At 49.5% G+C, this 22,475-nt stretch overlaps 1 protein-coding gene across 1 annotated transcript in view; it reads right to left on the bottom strand.

Annotated features, from left to right (window-relative positions):
• ABCC8 (ATP binding cassette subfamily C member 8) overlaps positions 1–22,475 on the bottom strand; it is a 139,349-nt gene that overhangs the window by 10,199 nt on the left and 106,675 nt on the right. The window contains exons 30-36 of the mRNA XM_036763754.1: positions 19,269–19,371; positions 17,691–17,804; positions 16,782–16,902; positions 5,292–5,422; positions 3,529–3,607; positions 3,070–3,178; positions 402–505 (exon numbers count right to left, since the gene is read on the bottom strand). Coding sequence (XP_036619649.1) covers positions 402–505; positions 3,070–3,178; positions 3,529–3,607; positions 5,292–5,422; positions 16,782–16,902; positions 17,691–17,804; positions 19,269–19,371 — 761 coding nt within the window. The remainder of the gene's footprint in view (positions 1–401; positions 506–3,069; positions 3,179–3,528; positions 3,608–5,291; positions 5,423–16,781; positions 16,903–17,690; positions 17,805–19,268; positions 19,372–22,475) is intronic.

Here is a 22,475-nt window from a genome sequence, read left to right as displayed (position 1 = left end):
TGCATGTAATATGGGGACACTGCTCAGCCCACTGCCCTCTCCCCATTCCCAGGATTCCAGGGAAGGATAGATGAATGGTATGGGATGAGAGTGAGAGATGGGGTAGGAGAAACGATGGGTCCAGGAGTGTTGTGGCACTATCAATATGAACAGTTAATTCATTACTGTCAGGAAACCCAGGTCTCTTTGATGTGGCCGGTACTCCCAGGCTTTGAAGCAGAGTTCTAGTTGTTAATATAGGGAAGAGTTGGGCTGTGTACAGGTGAGACATTTGTGGAGGAGCAGATGGATCTGTACCCAAGCTTTCATGTAGACTGACTCAGTGTAGCCCCTGTAGAGCTAGGACTCCTTCCCATCTTGGCAGGAAGCCAGTCTAGGGAGGTGGGGGTGGGCACAGTTACCTAGCCCCCCGGGCAGTGCCTTCACCACTAGCTTTAGCTGGGCAATCTCCAGGGCTTCCCACAGGGTGCTGTCTGAGCACTTCTTTTCCGGGTCCAGGTTAAACCTGCAGAGCAGTACAGAGACCTCAATGAATGGCCAGTGAGTGGCCTAGTCCAGTCCCACCCAACCCAAAGACACTGCAAAGAGGGGACCAGAGCTGGGGCTAGGAAGTTAAGGAGTGATCTTGTCCCAAAATTGGGAATCCTCTTCAGGCTGACATCAGCAAGGAGGGGCTAATGGGCCTTGGTCAGAACCCATCTGGAGTACTCAGTTCTGGGCACTGTATTTTAGGAAGAGACAGACAAGCTGGTACACATTCAGAGGAAAGTGACCAGGATAGTTCATAGGCTCATAGGTTTAGAGCTGGAAGTGATCTTCCAGGAACCCTATCCCAGAGGAAGACCCTCTTTTATCTTCTTGACACACAGCTCATGTCTCTAATTCATGCTGATTTACAGATGAGGTGTCTGAAGCCAAGAAGGTTGAAATGATTTGCCCCATGTTACATGTTACATAGCACTAGGGTTTGATCTCAGAGTCTCTAAGGCCTCACTCTAAATCCTTTGATCTTTTCATGGCACCATGAAGATTGGAGACTGTGACATAAAGATTGGTTAAGGGACGTAGGTGTGGCAAGACTGGAAAAGCCAAAGTTTAGGTTGGAAACGTGGTAGCTGTTTTCTAGTATTTGAAGAGAGGCCATCATATAGAATAGAAATTAAGTTTGTTTCACTGAGCCCCAGAACAGACATAAAATTTGATCTGCTAAGCTCCAGAGGACAGAACTAAGACTGTATGGTAGAAGTCACAGAGATACTGGATTTCAATTTGATACAACAAAAAAACTAGCTCACAGTAAGAATTGACCCAAAGTAGAATGGGTTCCCTCTGGAGGAATGATTATCTTTATCACTGGACACCTCAATGGGGTTGTTGTCAGGGAGATTCCTGCTTGGGTAGATGAGCATGGAGGTCCTTGCCATCTTGGGTGTTCTTTGAATGCTTGCTGCTGATCCCTCAGCCTCTCCTTTTCTCTGTACTTGTCTCAGACGAACACTGTTCTAGTCTTCATGCTGGCTAAGTTGAAGCCCTAAGCAGTGGCCTCTGGTGTGGATGGGTGAGGACTCTCCTCCTGGGAGCCCTTTTGGCCTTGGGGCTTCAAGCAACTCCTCATTTTCCATCCACCCTTTTTCAAAATTGATAGGTTAGAAACCTAGGGCTCACACCAAAGGTTGACATGTTGCCTGCCAATGACAGATAGTGTGCATATCTCATCTTTCCAATGAGACTGGCTACTCCTTGAATGCAGGAACTATTTCTTAATTCATCTTTGCACCTCTGACCGCCCCCCGCCCCAGTAACTTAGAAGAAGATTTTTGTTGAATGAGCAAAAGAATGAATGACTATCAACACAGTGTTAGGCACTGGTGTGTGTGTGTGTGGTGGGGAGGAGTGCAAAAACCTGAAAGTTATGGCTATGGATGTATATTTTGGAACCCTTAGTAAGGGCTCAGTAAAAACTTGATAGTTGATACAGATCACAAAGGCACAGGATCTCAGGGCTGGAAGGGACATCAGAAGCCATCTAGTCCAGCCTCTTAGCTGACATAGAAGAAGAATCCTGATCTCTGATGGGACATGGGTCCCAAGGGTTGGAAATTTGGACCTGAGAACTAGAGAGATAGTTATTGCAGGGAGTGAGGGGAGTAGGCAGTCATGACTTTCCATTTGAAAAACAGGAGAATAATACTAGGAAGTGGAAGAAAGCATGAGGCCAAACCTACTATCATCCAAAGACTTAATTTTAGCCAGCGGAGCCAACTTACTCTAGTACCAACAAGGCAGCACTGGATTCGGAGTCAGGAAGACCTGAATTTGAATCCTGCCTCAGACACTAGCTGTGTGGACCTGGGCAAATCAATCAATGCATTTTCAGAGCAATGGGGGAAGACTTTCATGAACTGATGCAGAATGACGTGAGGAGAATCAGCAGAGCGATTTGGGTAATAGCAACAGTGTTATAAAGACAAACAACTTTGAAAATCTGAAGAACTCTGATTCCATAGAATGTTGATGAAGCATGCTACCCACCTCCTGACAGAGAGGTGATGGACTCAAGACGCAGAATGAGTCAGATTTTAGGACATGGCCAAAGTATGAATTTATTTGGCTTGACTGTGAATATTACAATGTCTTTCTTTTTCTTTTCTTTTTTTCAATTGGGGCAGTAAAAGTTAAAGTTAAAATGTAGTTAAAATTTACAAAATTATATTTAAAATCTTAAAAAACTGATCTCCTCATCTTTCTTTTTCTCCTTCTTCCTGTATCTGGATCTTTTTTGCTGTCTCATTCCTCCTTCCTCTTTCCTTGTCCCCACTCTCTTGGCTACTGAGGCTGTGGAGGGCATTATCGATTGTCTGCAGCATACTTTGGGTTGGGAAAGAGTTCTGTAGTCCAATGCCCTAATGTTAAGGATGAGGTGACTAAACTTTAGAGAAGGGCTTGACCCCAGAATTAGAAATCTGTCCATTTTGGAACATTGTACACACCATGAGGTTCCTGGGGGGAGCCCTTTCCCCTATGGTTGCATCTCTGGTCTTACCTGGCCTCCCCTGGGGTGTTACTCACCGAATGGTGCCACTGAAGAGGATGGGGTCCTGGAGGATGATGGAGAGTCGGGATCGCAAGGTCTGCAGAGGCAGCTTTGAGATGTCAATGTCATCGATGACGATTCTCCCTGTGTTAACCAGGGGTTAACTCACCCAGGGGGAATGTGCCTAGTACCAGGGGGTCAACCTACCTGGGTAGAAGGGACCTAGCTGGGAAGCAGGGGCAGGCAATGGGATTGACTCTGTGTATCGAGGCTGTGAGTGTCATAGAAACATTCAAACTCGACATACAACCTGGAGCATCCATTACCTAGTTAGACAGACAGACAAACAGACACAGCTCCTCACTGTGAAAGAGTGATTCTGGGGGCCAGGGTCACAGCAGTGAGAATTTATCCTTTCTGTAAGGAGCAAGCTCTGTGTGATGAAGGGCAGTCAGGGAATGTTGTGTTGGGGGTGTTGGGGAAGGAGGACCCACCTTCAAACATGTCGACCATGCGGAAGAAGGCAAGAGAGAAGGATGACTTTCCACTGCCTGTTCGGCCACAGATACCAATCTGCAATAGGAAGGACTCAAGGAGTAGCTTTGGGAGAAGCCATGGACCAAGCCCTCCCAGGGGAAGGTAGGCAGTTTTACCTTCTATCTCTGATCAAGCTCTTCAAGGAGCTCAGCCAAGGATGGACTGGAGGCCTATAGCTTGTTTTCTAAAGAAGATGAGGAAGAAATCTCTGCACATCTGTTTGTTTGTGTGCCTATAACTGTGTATATCTGTGCATGATTTCATGTGCCTGCCTCTGTTCATCTGTGTATGTGTGTATGTATGTATATATGTGCAAAAATTTTCGTATATTTATGTATACACACTGCATTTCTCTGTATAAATATGAATGTATGTCCATGTGAACACATTTGTATGTATTCATGCGTACATACACCTAGAAGGACAATATGGCATAATAGATAACTGGTCTTGGGGTCAGAAAGATATGGGTTCATGTGCCACCTCTGACACATCTTGGTCTGGTGGGTCACTTAACTTTTCTGTGCCTTTGGCAACTTTAACACTGTAAGGTGCTGTTTTGTATCAGTGGAGGGAGTTTCCTCAGTGGGAATTCATTTAATTAATGAAATCACAGATCTGGACCCCCTCTCCCCCCAAAAGTGTATATGCATCTGTGAGTGTATGTTCATGCATGTACTTGCGTATATCTGTGTGTGCCTAGGTTTTCAAATCAGTTGGTCAGGGAACATATCAGGCCTCCCTGTCCTGGGCTGTGTGTTTATGAGGGCATCTCTGGTATGGGACAAAAAGAGCTACCTTACTGTCACTTTTATCATGGTTAAAGTTTAAAGAGAGACAGAGAGTGATGGGGGGGGGGAGACAGAGACAGAGCAAGGAGAGACAGAGAAAGAGAGAGAGAGACAGAGAGAGAAAGAGAGAGAGAGAGACAGAGAGAGAGAGAGAGAGACAGAGAGACAGAGAGAGACAGAGAGAGAGAGACAGAGAGAGATAGAGATGGAGAGACAGAGACAGAGAGACACACAGAGACAGAGACACACACAATACAGAGACAGAGAGGGACAGAGAGACAGAGAGAGACACACAGACACAGAGACAGAGAGACAGAGACAAGTAGAGAGAGACAGAGACAAGAAGAAGGGAGGGAGGGAAAGAAGGGAGGGAGGGAGAGAAGGAAGGAAGGAAGGAGAGAGAGGGAGAGAGAGAGACAGAGAGAGACAGAGAGAGAGAGAGAGAGAGAGAGAGAGAGAGAGGGAGAGAGGGAGAGAGGGAGAGAGAGAAAGAGCAAACGTCACAGTGAGATAGATAGGAAGAGAGAGATACCCTGGGCTTAGGTTCCTCATCTCAGGAAGAGAGGTGATCCTAAGAACTATCTCTTCTTCCTTTTTCTCTTGCTGCAGGAGACACTCATGTCAAATGTCTCAAGCCTCAATAAAGGAAAGGGGGCAGGGGGCTGCCATTCCTATCCCCTCTGTGGCTACAACGAGCAGAACTGGCACTAATGCCAGTGAGTATATATGTTGGACTAGAGCCCTAAATTGGTCTGGGGAGGGAGGCTGTGGGATTCCAGACCAAGACAGCTGAGTAGTAAGGCTGGTGTAGGACTGGACCTTGGCTTGAGGTCATGTGACCCTGGAACTCACCGCTTCTCCCCTTTCCCCCCTGCTTCCCTTCCTGTCCCTCCTACCTATTTCCCCTAGCGCTAGGGCTCAGTACTGACCTTCTGCCCTGGGGAGATGTGGGCATTGACATGATTCAGGACTGGCTTCAGGGAGCTATCATAGCGGACACTCAGATTTTGTATCTGGATCTTCCCTTGGACTGGCCAGTTCTTTGGTATCAGGGATGGAGCTGAGAAAGTGGTGGGAGGAAGAAGTAAGGGAGAGGGCCACCAGAAGTGGTCTAACTGAAAAACTAACTCAGGCTTATGTCTTGTTCCCAGACCTCCAGGTACCCTGGCCTCATTCTGGATCAACCCTGGGCCCTTTCTCTTGAAGTCCTCAGAGCTTTATTTGCCATTACCACCCCACTGAGCTGGCCTCCCTTTTCTGTGCTAATGCTTGTGCCCTCACCCAGGAGCCCCTGACTCTGTCCTTCCTAAGCAGCAGTCCTTCATTCTTCCCCAAGTCTTCCCTCACTAGAAGTCTCTCTTTCTTCCCCTGACCTTTGTCAACTAGCAGTCCCTCACTCTCCCTCTGAGCCACCTCTCCCGGAAGTACCTCATTTTCCCTCTATCACCTCCCCCAAAAGTCCCCTCACTTTCCCTATATCACCTCCCCCAAAGTCCCTCACTGTCCCTCTGAGCCACCTCATACAAAAGTCCTGCACTCTTCTTCTGTCACCTACCCCAAAGGTCCTTCACTTTCTCTCTGTCACCTCTTACAAAAGTCCCTCATTGTCCCTCTGTCCCCTCCCCCCAAAGCTCCTCATTGTCCTCTGAGTCACCTCTCCCAAAAGTATGTGACTCTCAATCTGTCACCTCCCCCAAAAGTCCATAGCTTTCCCTATATCTCCTCTCTGCAAAGTCCCTCAGTGTCCCTCTGTCACCTCCTCCAAAAGTCCCTGACTTTCTCTCTGTCCCCTCCCCCAAAAGTCCCTCATTTCCCTCTATGACCTTTTACAAAAGTACCTCACTGTCCCTCCATCACCTCCCACAAAAGTCCCCCACTGTCCCTCTGTCACCTCCTCCAAAAGTCCCTCATTCTCTCTCTGAGCCATCACCCTCAAAAGTCCCTCACTTTCCCTCTATCACCTCCCCAAAAGGCCCTCACCTTCCCTCTGTCAGCTCCCCAAAAAGCCCCTCACTGTCTCTCTGTCCCCTCCCCCAAAAGTCCCTCACTTTTCCTCTACCACATCTCACAAAAGTACCTCACTTTCCCTCTGTCCCCTCCCCCAAAAGTCCCTCACTGCCCTATGAGCCACCTCCCACAAAAGTCCCTGACTCTCAATCTGTCACCTCCCCAAAAGTCCCTCACTTTCCCTCTATCACCTCCCCAAAAAGTCCCTCACCATCCCTCTGTCACCTTCCCGCAAAAGTCCCTCACTTTCCCTCTGTCACCGCCTCCAAAAGTCCCTGACTTTCTCTCTGTCACCTCCCCCAAAAGTCCCTCGCTTTCCCTCTATCACCTCTCAAAAAGGACCTCACTGTCCCTCCATCACCTCCCACAAAAGTCCCCCACTGTCCCTCTGTCACCTCCTCCAAAAGTCCCTCATTCTCTCTCTGAGCCATCACCCCCAAAAGTCGTTCACTTTCCCTCTATCACCTCCCCAAAAGTCCCTCACCTTCCCTCTGTCAGCTCCCCAAAAGTCCCTCACTGTCTCTCTGTCCCCTTCCCCAAAAGTCCCTCACTTTTCCTCTACCACATCTCACAAAAGTCCCTCACTTTCCCTCTGTCCCCTCCCCCCCAAAGTCCCTCACTGCCCTATGAGCCACCTCCCTCAAAAGTCCCTGACTCTCCTTCTGTCACCTCCCCAAAAGAACCTCACTTTCCCTCTATCATCTCCCCAAAAAGTTCCTCACCATCCCTCTGTCACCTTCCCGCAAAAGTCCCTCACTTTCCCTCTGTCACCGCCTCCAAAAGTCCCTGACTTTCTCTCTGTCACCTCCCCCAAAAGTCCCTCGCTTTCCCTCTATGACCTTTCACAAAAGTACCTCACTGTCCCTCCATCACCTCCCACAAAAGTCCCCCACTGTCCCTCTGTCACCTCCTCCAAAAGTCCCTCATTCTCTCTCTGAGCCATCACCCCCAAAAGTCTCTCACTTTCCCTCTATCACCTCCCCAAAAAGTCCCTCACCTTCCCTCTGTCAGCTCCTCCCAAAGTCCCTCACTTTTCCTCTATCACCTCCCTCAAAAGTCCCTCAATTTCCCTCTATCACCTCTCACAAAAGTACCTCACTGTCCCTCCATCACCTCCCACAAAAGTCCCCCACTGTCCCTCTGTCGCCTCCTCCAAAAGTCCCTCATTGTCTCTCTGAGCCATCACCTCCAAAGTCCCTCACTTTCCCTCTATCACCTCCCCAAAAAGTCCCTCGCCTTCCCTCTGTCACCTTCCCGCAAAAGTCCCTCACTGTTTCTCTGTCCCCTCCCCAAAAGTCCCTCACTTTTCCTCTACCACATCTCACAAAAGTCCCTCACTTTCCCTCTGTCCCCTCCCCCCAAAGTCCCTCACTGCCCTATGAGCCACCTCCCTCAAAAGTCCCTGACTCTCCCTCTGTCACCTCCCCAAAAGTCCCTCACTTTCCCTCTATCATCTCCCCAAAAAGTCCCTCACCATCCCTCTGTCACCTTCCCCCAAAAGTCCCTCACTTTCCCTCTGTCACCTCCCCAAAAGTCCCTGACTTTCTCTCTGTCACCTCCCCCAAAAGTCCCTCACTTTCCCTCTATCACCTCTCACAAAAGTCCCTCACTGTCCCTCCATCACCTCCCACAAAAGTCCCCCACTGTCCCTCTGTCACCTCCTCCAAAAGTCCCTCATTCTCTCTCTGAGCCATCACCCTCAAAAGTCCCTCACTTTCCCTCTATCACCTCCCCAAAAGTCCCTCACCTTCCCTCTGTCAGCTCCCCGAAAAGTCCCTCACTGTCTCTCTGTCCCCTCCCCCACAAGTCCCTCACTTTTCCTCTACCACATCTCACAAAAGTCCCTCACTTTCCCTCTGTCCCCTCCCCCCAAAGTCCCTCACTGCCCTATGAGCCACCTCCCTCAAAAGTCCCTGACTCTCCCTCTGTCACCTCCCCAAAAGTCCCTCACTTTCCCTCTATCATCTCCCCAAAAAGTCCCTCACCATCCCTCTGTCACCTTCCCGCAAAAGTCCCTCACTTTCCCTCTGTCACCGCCTCCAAAAGTCCCTGACTTTCTCTCTGTCACCTCCCCCAAAAGTCCCTCGCTTTCCCTCTATCACCTCTCACAAAAATACCTCACTGTCCCTCCATCACCTCCCACAAAAGTCCCCCACTGTCCCTCTGTCACCTCCTCCAAAAGTCCCTCATTCTGTCTCTGAGCCATCACCCCCAAAAGTCGCTCACTTTCCCTCTATCACCTCCCCAAAAAGTCCCTCACCTTCCCTCTGTCAGCTCCCCGAAAAGTCCCTCACTGTCTCTCTGTCCCCTTCCCCAAAAGTCCCTCACTTTTCCTCTACCACATCTCACAAAAGTCCCTCACTTTCCCTCTGTCCCCTCCCCCCAAAGTCCCTCACTGCCCTATGAGCCACCTCCCTCAAAAGTCCCTGACTCTCCCTCTGTCACCTCCCCAAAAGTCCCTCACTTTCCCTCTATCATCTCCCCAAAAAGTCCCTCACCATCCCTCTGTCACCTTCCCGCAAAAGTCCCTCACTTTCCCTCTGTCACCGCCTCCAAAAGTCCCTGACTTTCTCTCTGTCACCTCCCCCAAAAGTCCCTCGCTTTCCCTCTATGACCTTTCACAAAAGTACCTCACTGTCCCTCCATCACCTCCCACAAAAGTCCCCCACTGTCCCTCTGTCACCTCCTCCAAAAGTCCCTCATTCTCTCTCTGAGCCATCACCCCCAAAAGTCTCTCACTTTCCCTCTATCACCTCCCCAAAAGTCCCTCACCTTCCCTCTGTCAGCTCCTCCCAAAGTCCCTCACTTTTCCTCTATCACCTCCCTCAAAAGTCCCTCAATTTCCCTCTATCACCTCTCACAAAAGTACCTCACTGTCCCTCCATCACCTCCCACAAAAGTCCCCCACTGTCCCTCTGTCGCCTCCTCCAAAAGTCCCTCATTGTCTCTCTGAGCCATCACCTCCAAAAGTCCCTCACTTCCCTCTATCACCTCCCCAAAAAGTCCCTCACCTTCCCTCTGTCAGCTCCCCGAAAAGTCCCTCACTGTCTCTCTGTCCCCTCCCCCAAAAGTCCCTCACTTTTCCTCTACCACATCTCACAAAAGTCCCTCACTTTCCCTCTGTCCCCTCCCCCCAAAGTCCCTCACTGCCCTATGAGCCACCTCCCTCAAAAGTCCCTGACTCTCCCTCTGTCACCTCCCCAAAAGTCCCTCACTTTCCCTCTATCATCTCCCCAAAAAGTCCCTCACCATCCCTCTGTCACCTTCCCGCAAAAGTCCCTCACTTTCCCTCTGTCACCGCCTCCAAAAGTCCCTGACTTTCTCTCTGTCACCTCCCCCAAAAGTCCCTTGCTTTCCCTCTATCACCTCTCACAAAAATACCTCACTGTCCCTCCATCACCTCCCACAAAAGTCCCCCACTGTCCCTCTGTCACCTCCTCCAAAAGTCCCTCATTCTCTCTCTGAGCCATCACCCCCAAAAGTCGCTCACTTTCCCTCTATCACCTCCCCAAAAAGTCCCTCACCTTCCCTCTGTCAGCTCCCCGAAAAGTCCCTCACTGTCTCTCTGTCCCCTTCCCCAAAAGTCCCTCACTTTTCCTCTACCACATCTCACAAAAGTCCCTCACTTTCCCTCTGTCCCCTCCCCCCAAAATCCCTCACTGCCCTATGAGCCACCTCCCTCAAAAGTCCCTGACTCTCCCTCTGTCACCTCCCCAAAAGTCCCTCACTTTCCCTCTATCATCTCCCCAAAAAGTCCCTCACCATCCCTCTGTCACCTTCCCGCAAAAGTCCCTCACTTTCCCTCTGTCACCGCCTCCAAAAGTCCCTGACTTTCTCTCTGTCACCTCCCCCAAAAGTCCCTCGCTTTCCCTCTATGACCTTTCACAAAAGTACCTCACTGTCCCTCCATCACCTCCCACAAAAGTCCCCCACTGTCCCTCTGTCACCTCCTCCAAAAGTCCCTCATTCTCTCTCTGAGCCATCACCCCCAAAAGTCTCTCACTTTCCCTCTATCACCTCCCAAAAAGTCCCTCACCTTCCCTCTGTCAGCTCCTCCCAAAGTCCCTCACTTTTCCTCTATCACCTCCCTCAAAAGTCCCTCAATTTCCCTCTATCACCTCTCACAAAAGTACCTCACTGTCCCTCCATCACCTCCCACAAAAGTCCCCCACTGTCCCTCTGTCGCCTCCTCCAAAAGTCCCTCATTGTCTCTCTGAGCCATCACCTCCAAAAGTCCCTCACTTTCCCTCTATCACCTCCCCAAAAAGTCCCTCGCCTTCCCTCTGTCAGCTCCCCGAAAAGTCCCTCACTGTTTCTCTGTCCCCTCCCCCAAAAGTCCCTCACTTTTCCTCTACCACATCTCACAAAAGTCCCTCACTTTCCCTCTGTCCCCTCCCCCCAAAGTCCCTCACTGCCCTATGAGCCACCTCCCTCAAAAGTCCCTGACTCTCCCTCTGTCACCTCCCCAAAAGTCCCTCACTTTCCCTCTATCATCTCCCCAAAAAGTCCCTCACCATCCCTCTGTCACCTTCCCGCAAAAGTCCCTCACTTTCCCTCTGTCACCGCCTCCAAAAGTCCCTGACTTTCTCTCTGTCACCTCCCCCAAAAGTCCCTCGCTTTCCCTCTATCACCTCTCACAAAAATACCTCACTGTCCCTCCATCACCTCCCACAAAAGTCCCCCACTGTCCCTCTGTCACCTCCTCCAAAAGTCCCTCATTCTCTCTCTGAGCCATCACCCCCAAAAGTCTCTCACTTTCCCTCTATCACCTCCCAAAAAGTCCCTCACCTTCCCTCTGTCAGCTCCTCCCAAAGTCCCTCACTTTTCCTCTATCACCTCCCTCAAAAGTCCCTCAATTTCCCTCTATCACCTCTCAAAAAGGACCTCACTGTCCCTCCATCACCTCCCACAAAAGTCCCCCACTGTCCCTCTGTCGCCTCCTCCAAAAGTCCCTCATTGTCTCTCTGAGCCATCACCTCCAAAAGTCCCTCACTTTCCCTCTATCACCTCCCCAAAAAGTCCCTCGCCTTCCCTCTGTCAGCTCCCCGAAAAGTCCCTCACTGTTTCTCTGTCCCCTCCCCCAAAAGTCCCTCACTTTTCCTCTACCACATCTCACAAAAGTCCCTCACTTTCCCTCTGTCCCCTCCCCCCAAAGTCCCTCACTGCCCTATGAGCCACCTCCCTCAAAAGTCCCTGACTCTCCCTCTGTCACCTTCCCGCAAAAGTCCCTCACTTTCCCTCTGTCACCGCCTCCAAAAGTCCCTGACTTTCTCTCTGTCACCTCCCCCAAAAGTCCCTCGCTTTCCCTCTATGACCTTTCACAAAAGTACCTCACTGTCCCTCCATCACCTCCCTCTGTTACCTCCCCCAAAAAGTCCCTCACTGTCTGGCTGAGCAACCGCCCCCAAAGCGCCTCACTCCGTCTCCTCCCCCAAAAGTCCCTCACTTTCCCTCTATCACCTCCCCCAAAAGTCCATCACTTCCCATCTGTCACTTCCCCCCAAAGTCTCTCACTTTCCCTCTGGCACCTCCGCCCAAAGTCCCTCACTGTCTGTCTGTCACCTCCCCCAAAGGTCCCTCACTGTCCCTCTGAGCAACCTCCTCCAAAAGTCCCTCACTCCCTGTCTCTTCCCCCCAAAAGTCCCTCACTTTCCCTCTATCACCTCCCCCAAAAGTCCATCACTTTCCTTCTGTCACTTCCCCCAAAAGACTCTCACTTTCCCTTTGTCACCTCCACCAAAAGTCCCTCATTCTCCTTCTGTCACCTCCTCCCAAAATCCCTCACTGTCCGTATGTCACCTCCCCCAAAGGTCCCTCACTGTCCCTCTGAGCAACCTCCTCCGAAAGTCCCTCACTCCCTGTCTCTTCCCCCCAAAAGTCCCTCTCTTTCCCTCTATCACCTCCCCCAAAAGTCCATCACTTTCCTTCTGTCACTTCCCACAAATGTTCCTCACTCTACCTCTGTCACCTCCCCAAATGTTCCTCACTTTCCCTCTATCCCCTTCCCCCCAAAGTCCCTCACTTTCCTTATATCACCTCCCCAAAAGTGCCTCACTTTCCCTCTATCATGTCTCACAAAACCCCCTCACTGCCCTCTGTGCCACCTCTCCCAAAAGTCCCTGACTCTCCCTCTGTCACCTCTCCAAAAGTCTCTCACTTTCTCTCTATCACCTCCCCAAAAAGTCCCTTGCCATCCCTCTATCACCTCCCTCAAAAGTCTCCCCCTCCCTCTGTTACCTCTCCCCAAAGTCCCTCCTTCTCCTTCTGAGCCAACAACCCCAAAAGTCCCTCACTTTCCCTCTGTCACTTCCCCCAAATGCTCCTCACTTTCCCTCTGTCGCCTCCCCAATATGCCTCACTCTCCCTCTGTCACCTCCCAAAATGTTCCTCCCTTTCCCTCTATCACCTCCCCCAAAAGTTCCTCACTTTCCCTCTATCCCCTTCCCCCAAAAGTCCCTGACTCTCCCTCTGTCACCATGCCCCAAAGTCCTTCCTTCTCCCTCTGAACCACCATCCCCAAAAGTCTCTCACTGTCCCTCTCTCACCTTCCCCCAAAGTCCCTCATTTTCCCTATATCACTTCCCTCCAAAGTCTCTCACTTTCCCTATATCACCTCCTCCAAAAGTCCCTCACTTTTCCTCTATCACCTCCCCCAAAAGTCCCTCAATTTCCTTCTATTACCTCTCACAAAAGTCCCTCACTGTCCCTCTGTCACCTCCCCCCAGAGTCCTTCATTTTCTATCACCTCCCCAAAAAGTCCCTCGCCATCTCTCTATCACCTTCCTCAAAAGTCTCCCCCTCACTCTGTCACCTCCCCCCAAAGTCCCTCATTCACCTTCTGAGCCAACACCCCCAAAAGTCCCTCACTTTCCCTCTGTCACCTCCCCAAATGTTCCTCCCTTTCCCTCTATCACCCCCCCAAAAAGTCCCTCACTTTCCCTCTATCCCCTTCCCCCAAAAGTCCCTGACTCTACCTCTGTCACCATGCCCCAAAGTCCTTCCTTCTCCCTCTGAACCACCACCACCACCACCAAAAGTCTCTCACTCTCCCTCTCTCACCTTCCCCCAAAGTCCCTCTCTTTCCCTATAACACTTCCCCCCAAAGTCCCTCTCTTTCTCTATATCACTTCCCCCCAAAGTCCCTCACTTTTCCTCTATCACCTCCCCCAAAAGTTCCTCAATTTCCCTCTATCACCTCTCACAAAAATCCCTCACTGTCCCTCTGTCACCTCCCCCAGAGTCCCTCACTTTCTCTCTATCACCTCCCCAAAAAGTCCCTCGCCATCCCTCTATCACCTCCCTCAAAAGTCTCCCCCTCTCTCTGTCACCTCCACCAAAAGTCCCTCATTCTCCCTCTGAGCCAACACCCCCCAAAAGTCCCTCTCTTTCCTTCTGTCACTTCCCCCAAAAGTCCCTCAATTTCCCTCTATCACCTCTCACAAAAGTCCCTCACTTTTCCTCTGTCCTCTCCCCCAAAAGCCCCTCACTGCCCTCTGAGCCACCTCCCCAAAAGTCCCTGACTCCCCCTCTGTCACCTCCCCAAAAGTCCCTCACTTTCCCTCTATCCCCTTCCCCCAAAAGTCCCTCATTCTCCCTCTGAGCCACCACCCCCAAAAGTCCCTCACTGTCTCTCTATCACCTCCCCCAAAAGTCCCTCACCATCCCTCCATCACCTCCCCAAAAAGTCCCTCACCATCCCTCTATCACCTCCCCCAAAAGTCTCTCATTCTCCCTCTGAGTCAACACCCTCAAAAGTCCCTCACTGTCTCTCTGTCCTCTCCCCCAAAAGTCCCTCACTTTCCCTCTATCACCTCTCACAAAAGTCCCCCACTGTTCCTCTGTCCTCTCCCCCAAAAGCCCCTCACTGCCCTCTGAGTCCCCTCCCCCAAAAGTCCCTGACTCTCCCTCTGTCACCTCCCCAAAATCCCTCACTTTCCCTCTATCCCCTTCCCCCAAAAGTCCCTCATTCTCCCTCTGAGCCACCACCCCCAAAAGTCCCTCACTGTCTCTCTATCACCTCCCCCAAAAGTCCCTCACCATCCCTCTATCACCTCCCCAAAAAGTCCCTCGCCATCCCTCTATCACCTCCCTCAAAAGTCTCCTCCTCCCTCTGTCACCTCCACCAAAAGTCCCTCATTCTCCCTCTGAGCCAACACCCCCAAAGGTCCCTCACTTTCCGTCTGTCACTTCCCCCAAATGTTCCTCACTCTCCCTCTGTCACCTCACCAAATGTTCTTCCCTTTCCCTCTATCACCTCCCCAAAAAGTCCCTCACTCTCCCTCTGTCGTCTCCCCCAAAAGTCCCTCATTCTTGCTCTGAGCCACCACCACCAAAAGTCCCTCACTGTCTCTCTGTTCCCTCCCCCAAAAGTCCTTCACTTTCCTTCTATCACCTCTCACAAAAGTTCCTCACTTTTCCTCTGTCCTCTCCCCCAAAAGCCCCTCACTGCCCTCTGAGCCACCTCCCCCAAAAGTCCCTGACTCCCCCTCTGTCACCTCCCCAAAAGTCCCTCACTTTCCCTCTATCCCCTTCCCCCAAAAGTCCCTCATTCTCCCTCTGAGCCACCACCCCCAAAAGTCCCTCACTGTCTCTCTATCACCTCCCCCAAAAGTCCCTCACCATCCCTCTATCACCTCCCCAAAAAGTCCCTCACCATCCCTCTATCACCTCCCCCAAAAGTCTCTCATTCTCCCTCTGAGTCAACACCCTCAAAAGTCCCTCACTGTCTCTCTGTCCCCTCCCCCAAAAGTCCCTGACTCTCCCTCTGTCACCTCCCCAAAAGTCCCTCACTGTTCCTCTGTCCTCTCCCCCAAAAGCCCCTCACTGCCCTCTGAGCCACCTCCCCCAAAAGTCCCTCACTGTCTCTCTATCACCTCCCCAAAAAGTCCCTCGCCATCCCTCTATCACCTCCCTCAAAAGTCTCCCCCTCCCTCTGTCACCTCCACCAAAAGTCCCTCATTCTCCCTCTGAGCCAACACCCCCAAAAGTCCCTCACTTTCCGTCTGTCACTTCCCCCAAATGTTCCTCACTCTCCCTCTGTCACCTCCCCAAATGTTCTTCCCTTTCCCTCTATCACCTCCCCAAAAAGTCCCTCACTCTCCCTCTGTCACCTCCCCCAAAAGTCCCTCATTCTTGCTCTGAGCCACCACCCCCAAAAGTCCCTCACTGTCTCTCTGTCCCCTCCCCAAAAAGTACTTCACTTTCCCTCTATCACCTCTCACAAAAGTCCCTCACTTTTCCTCTGTCCTCTCCCCCAAAAGCCCCTCACTGCCCTCTGAGCCACCTCCCCCAAAAGTCCCTGACTCTCCTTCTGTCACCTCCCCCAAATGTCCCTCATTCTTCCTCTGTCACCATGCCCCAATGTCCCTCATTCTCCCTCTGAACCACCACCCCCAAAAGTCCCTCACTTTCCCTCTATCACGTCTCACAGAAGTCTCTCACTGTCCCTCTGCCACCTCCCCCCAAAGTCCCTCACTTTCTATCACCTCCCCAAAAAGTCCCTCGCCATCTCTCTATCACCTCCCTCAAAATTCTCCCCCTCCCTCTGTCACCTCCCCCAAAAGTCCCTCATTCTTCCTCTGTCGCCATGCCCCAAAAGTCCCTCATTCTCTCTCTGAGACACCACCCCCAAAAGTCCCTCACTTTCCCTCTGTCACTTCCCCCAAATGTTCCTCACTCTCCCTCTGTTACCTGCCCCCAAAGTCCCTCACTGTCACTCTGAGCCACCTCCTCCAGAAGTCCCTCATTTTCCCTACATCACCTCTGTCAAAAGTCCCTCACTGTCCTTCTGAGGCACCTTCCCCAAATGTCCCTCACTTTCCCTCTGTCACCTCCCTCAAAAGTCTCTCACTCCCTCTGTTATCTCCCCCAAAATCCCTCACTGTCACTCTGAGTCACCTCCCCCAAAAGTCCCTCATTCTCCCTCTGAGCCAACACCCCCAAAAGTCCCTCACTTTCCCTCTGTCGCTTCCCCCAAGTGTTCCTCACTCTCCCTCTGTCACCTCCCCCAAAGTCCCTCATTCTTCCTCTGAACCACCACCCCCAAAGTCTCTCCTCCCTCTGTCACCTCCCTCAAATGTCCCTCACTCTCCCTCTGTCACCACCCCCAAAAGTCCCTCGCTTTCCCTCTGTCACTTCCCCCAAATGTTCCTCACTCTCCCTCTGTTACCTCCCCCTAAAGTCTCTCCCTATCCTTCTGAGGCACCTTCCCCCAAAGTCCCTCACTTTCCCTCTGTCACCTCCCTCAAAAGTCCCTCACTCCCTCTGTTATCTCCCCCAAAGTCCCTCACTGTCAATCTGTCACCTCCCCAAAGGTCCCTCACTTTCCCTCTGAGTCACCTCCCCCAGAAGCCCCTTTCTTCCTGAGCTCCTTGACCCAGAAGACCTTCTTCCGTCTTCTCGAGTCTCCTTACCTAGAAGACCCTCATAATTCTCAGATTCAGTTTTCAGAAGCCCATCGATTCTTTTGACAGCCCCCATCTGAATCTCCATGTCTGCCAGGTTCCTCACCATCCAGTTTAGGTAGTTGGACACCTATGAGGAAAGCCAGGCCACAGGAAATGAGATAATTGTCTTTCATTACAGATGGAGCAGATTATAAGTAACCTTGGGGGTTGCTGAGCTGTTGGGGGCTATGACTTTGGGACCCATCGGATTGTAAGCTCCTTGAAGCTAAGGACTGTTTTTTGACCTCTTTTCATATCCTAGTTCTTAGCACAGTGCTTGCCACACAGCAGGACTTAATTAACATTTATTCATTGATTAGTTTGGGAGCAGGGGTCAGTTCACCCAGTTCTCTTTCTCTAGGTAAATATAGGAGTGATGTGGTGACATCAGTTGTACAACTTGGACCTGAAGTCAGGCAGGGCAAGGGATTGAAATGTCAGTGGTTATAAGTGGGGGAAGCTAGAAGAGTGTGGGGGAGAGTAAACACCTGGGAAAAAAAGTTTGGGGAGAATAGGTTAAAGGGGAGAATTGCCTGTGGGACCCTTGTTCCCGACACTAAATGGGGCATGAAAGAAATTGGTAGGTGGATGTTAGACTATAAACTCTTAATATCCAATCTTGGAGTAAGAGGTATCATTTTTCGATTCAGTCCAGCTCCAGAAGTGATCTCTGACCTGCTTTGGGTGGGGAGTGGAGGTAGGGGGGTTGGAAACAGCATGAAGTCTAGTAAACTTTTCTGCCTAAAAGTCATGGGTGACTCTGACCTGAATGATTTGGAGGCCCTGAAACACTGATCGTTTGGTGTTGGTGACGCATTAGGGATAAGGCCCCGCATCTTTCCCTTACACACAGGGGGTCTACCTTGCCTCACTTACCATGAGGGCATAGGTGAGGCCAAGTCCCACCAGCCCTGCAGGCAGCTCCTTGTGCAGGGATTTGGTGATGGAAGCCACGGCAGCGATGAGGACCACACAGGCACCGATGTATTCCTGGGAGAACAAGATGGCTCCTCAGGCATCATTAGCTCCCCAGACAGCCTCCCTTCTAATCCTTCTGTACCATACCCTGAGCCATACTACACAGGTAGAGGCTTCACACACACATGCACACACACACACACACACACACAAACACACACACTTACACATACATACTCACACACTCACACACTCACACACACACAGTCCCTCTGTGAGTAGTAGTGATGGCTTCATACACAAATTTTTGCACACACTTCATCTACATAATCTACACAGATGATGCAGCAGAAATGATCACATTTGACACATACCTTCACCCATATACATATATATACATACATATACATATATGTATATTCATACACACACAGGGAGCAAGAAGACAGATGAGGAAAGATGAGTAGTGGGGTGATTTAGGTCTGACATTCAGGGGCCTGTATGCAAGGGATGGTGGAGGTGCATGGTGTATCTCCTTCCCTCATTTGGGAGGCATCCTATCTTGTCAAGGTGCTTAACAGTGGGAAGAACAGAGGACTGGAAGGAGGGAGGGAGGCTGCAGTCTGGGCTTTGCCACTTATTAGTTGTGTTGTGACACTTTGGGCAAGTCACTTGCTCTGGGCTGACTCTAGCCGGTCTTATCACAAATAACTTGCCTTCATATTCTCTATGTTCCAGCCAAAGTGGACTTCCTTGCCCCTCCCCCATCACTTCCTATACTCTCTCATCTCTGTGCTTGTTCATCATCCTCTATGCCTGGAATGGACTCCACTCCCAGACCACGTCCACCCTGATGGTTCCTTTTTTGAAGCGATTTCTCCTTCAGGTAGCAAAATCTTTGAGATCAGAGCCTATGTTATATTTCTCTTTATATCCTTGGTGCCCAGCCCAGGGCCCCAGATACAGTATATAAATGCTTTTTGGGTGAATTGAGTCTGAAAAATGAGACTGCTCCACTGAGAGATCTCTGAAGTTTTCTTCAGTTCTCACATTTTACTATTATTCTGATTTATGTTGTATAGATGGATAATTCTAGTGAGGCAGCTGGGTGAATTTGGAGTCAGGGAGATCTGAGTTCAAATCCTACCTCAGACACTTAACTAGCCAAGAGTCTGGGCAAGTTAACTGGACACTTAAACACCCTGTGCCACAGTTTCCTTATCTGTAAAATGGGATTATTAGTACCTACTTCACTGGTTGTATCAAACATGTAAAACACTTGCAAACCTTACAGAGCTATATAAATGATTACAATGAGGAAGAGGAAGATGAGGATGAGGATGATGATTCCACCTTCCTTGTCTTCTCCCTCCTCCCAACCAGACAACTTGGACTTTCTATGACCAAAACACCTCTTTTTATTTTAATCTATTCATATGCAGACCCCCCACCCTCACCTCTGAAGGTTGCTTTTGGATACACCCTTGATTCTCACCCCCAAAACTTCCTCTTACTCCCCCAGGGGCCTGGACTTGCCATTCGGACTTCCAGCCATCGGTTGGCAGCTGTGAGGAAGAGCGAGGCGATGTTGTTGGAGTCAGTGTACTTGAGAAGCTTCTGTTGGAACAAGGCCTCATATCTGGAAGAGGAGGGGAAAGGTGGGCCAGTGAGTGAGCATCTGGTCCATTCCTTTCCTGAGATGCTACAAGAGTGAGGAGGTGGCATGCTGTAATGGGGACAGAGGATGCTGGAGAGGGATCTGGACACATTTTCCCTTTATCTCTTCCCCAGCTGTGTTCTTTTGTCCAGATGTGCGTATTTGTGGATATGTATGTGTGATCAGAGAAACCCTAGGGGGTGGCTCTCCTAATTTGGCCCTGAGTTCGGGAGAGTACTGATATACAACTCATTTCTCCTTTCTATAAACTCCTGCACCTCAGCGCCCAGTGCCTGCTAATCAGATCTGTAATAAGCAGTTTTGACACCCAAGGCAAACAGGATGAAACACGCCCTCAAATCAACTCTGTAATTCATGAGATGAAAATAATACCAGAAGTAGTTAAGACAAATTAAGTTGAGCAGGAGGTGGAATTAGTTGCTACAGTAGCCCCTGTAATGCTAAAGAAATATACATGTTTAATGTTTTTTGCCTCCTCAATTCCAGCTCCCTGGCACAAAACCCTAGTTGTTTCACCTTGGTTCCAGCTTTGTGTTACATACTAAAGTCTCATCCCCATAATCAGATTGTAATTTACTTAAGAACAAAGATTCTGCATGGTCCCAGCTAAACTTGGTGCGTTTGCTGGAACTTAGCACAGTGCTTTGCACAGAATAGATGCCTAATAAATGTTTGTTTATTGGCCGTTTGAATAGTTCATAGGATTTAGAGTCACAAGGGAAATGGGAGATTATCTAATGAATGCCCCTAATTTTACAGAAAAAGAAACTGAGACCAAGAGGGGAAGTTGTTCAAGGTATCTGAGATTTGCCTGGGAAGAAAGAGATTATCTTTTATAAACTTTGGTTTGACCTGTAGTTTGGGTTCAGGGGTAGGGAACCTGTGTCCTGAGGCCACACATGGCCCTTTTAGGACCTCAAGTATGGCCCTTTGACTGAATCCAAACTTCACAGAACTTGAGGACCTAGAGGGCCACATGTGACATTGAGGCCATAGGTTTCCCAAGCCCTGGAATTATTCTGATTTTTGAAGTGACAGAAAAACTAGACCTGTTGGCTATTATTTTTTTTCCCATGGGTGGGAGTGGTGGGTAGTGGGAGGGGTTAGAAAGCAAATAGCTACATAGAAATGTGAGCAGAAAGTTTCCTGGTTGGTGGAGAATGAGCCCAGGATTAAAGAATGGACAAAGTCCATCCTATTTCCAGGTAGGAAAACAGCAAATTGGCTTGTGAATATTCTAGGTCAAAATAAACTGTTTTCTGCTGGGGCAGAGATCCATCTGGGAGCTGGATATGTTGGCATGAGGCTCCTAGCCAAGAGAGGAATATAGGCCAGTCTAAAGTAGGAGCAAGAAGGGGAGCAGAGAACATATGTCAGAACTGGGAATCTAGCTATAGTGGTGGTAGGAGGAGGAAGAAAAAAGAAGAAACTAGGGTTTGGGGCAGTAGACATTTGAACCCAGGGCAGAGAAACAACCTTGGGAAGATCGGGAGACTCAGTGCAGTGACTCACATAGAGTTTTGTTGGTCAGTAGAGGTTTAGAAAATAATGAGAATGAAAGCCTCAGGGCCCCAAACAGAGAACCATCTCCATGAAGGAGCTAGGGACTTCAGAGGCAGCTCAGATCAGTCCATGTGGTCCATAGATTGGGGCTAGATTCTTTATGGAATCATGGACCCAGTAGAAAATGAATTGGATTTGGAGCCTGACAATCTGGGTTCAAAGAGCAGCTCTGACATTACCTGTGTGATACTGGGCAAGTCATTTAATTCCATGGACCTCAGTTTCCTAATCTGTAGGACTAAATGGACTCTTACCAGCTTTAGATCTATGATCCTATGAACTTCATCATTGGAAGGGATCTCAGAGGTTATTCAGCTCAACTTACATCAGAACAGGAATACCCTTTAAAACACTAGCTGGCCACAGACTTAGATTAAGAAGGGATCTTTGAGATCATCTAGCCCAAGTCAACACTACTACTACTACTACTACATAAACATTAAGTAGTAGTCAGGATTTGAACCCAGGACTTCTGACTCCAGGGCAGTGGTGCAGTGGATAGACTTAGAATCTGGAAGACTCATCTTCATGAATTCAAATCTGGCCTCAGACTGTGTGCTCAGGGCAAATCACTTAACCCTGCTTGCCTCAGTTTCCTCATCTGTAAAATGAGCTGGAGAAGGAAATGGCAAACTACTTCAGTATCTTTGCCAAGAAAACCCCAAATGGGGTCATAGTGTTAGACATGACTGACACAACTCAACAACAACTACCTCTGATTCCAAGTTTATTACTTTTTGTGCTATATCAGGGTATCTTTACTTTTTTGCATTATAGATCCATGTGATTGTCTGGCTTAGGGATGCCTCCTCAGAAAAATGTCTTTAAATGCATCAAATAAAACACATAGAACTACAAAAGAAACAAATTACATTGAAATATGAGTCATCAAAATATGAAACAAAAATTAAGTTCATGGACCCCAGATCAAGAACTCCTGTCCTATTGTTTCTCGGCTTGGGGAAGGGCTCCAGTGATGGAGAATTCACTAACACTGGAGGCAAGCCATTTCACATTTAAATAGTTCATAGCCTTGTTCAGCTCCAAAGGATCTCAGAGCTCATCTAGTCATTTTAAGATGAGGAAATGGAAGTCCAGAGTGGTTAATTGACTTGCCCAAACTCACACTGGAATTCAAAATGCTATCCAAACTCAGGTCCTTTGACTCCAGAGACAATATTTTTTTCCAGTACACCACGATGCTTAATTATTTCTAATTATTAAAATCATTCATTATCATTGAACTAAAATTTGCTTCTCTATAACTTTAACCCACCATTTTTAAGTTTTGTCTTTTGTGGTCTAGCAGAAAAAGTCCAATCCCTTTTCCACGTGACAGCCTTTCTAATACAGTGTCCTTGCATCCCAGTCGACCCCACCATGCTGTTTAAATGCCCAGCAGCAGTCATTGTGTGCCCCATGGATCTTGACCCAGGTCAACCACCGCTCTGCTAGTCTTTGGGCCATTGCCCAGATGACGCATGACCTTCTGACCACCCCTC

Source organism: Trichosurus vulpecula, chromosome 6 (assembly GCF_011100635.1).
Source record: "Trichosurus vulpecula isolate mTriVul1 chromosome 6, mTriVul1.pri, whole genome shotgun sequence".
NCBI lineage: Eukaryota > Metazoa > Chordata > Mammalia > Diprotodontia > Phalangeridae > Trichosurus > Trichosurus vulpecula.
Note: the sequence above shows the minus strand (reverse complement) of the source record. Positions and strands in the feature narration are given on the sequence as shown.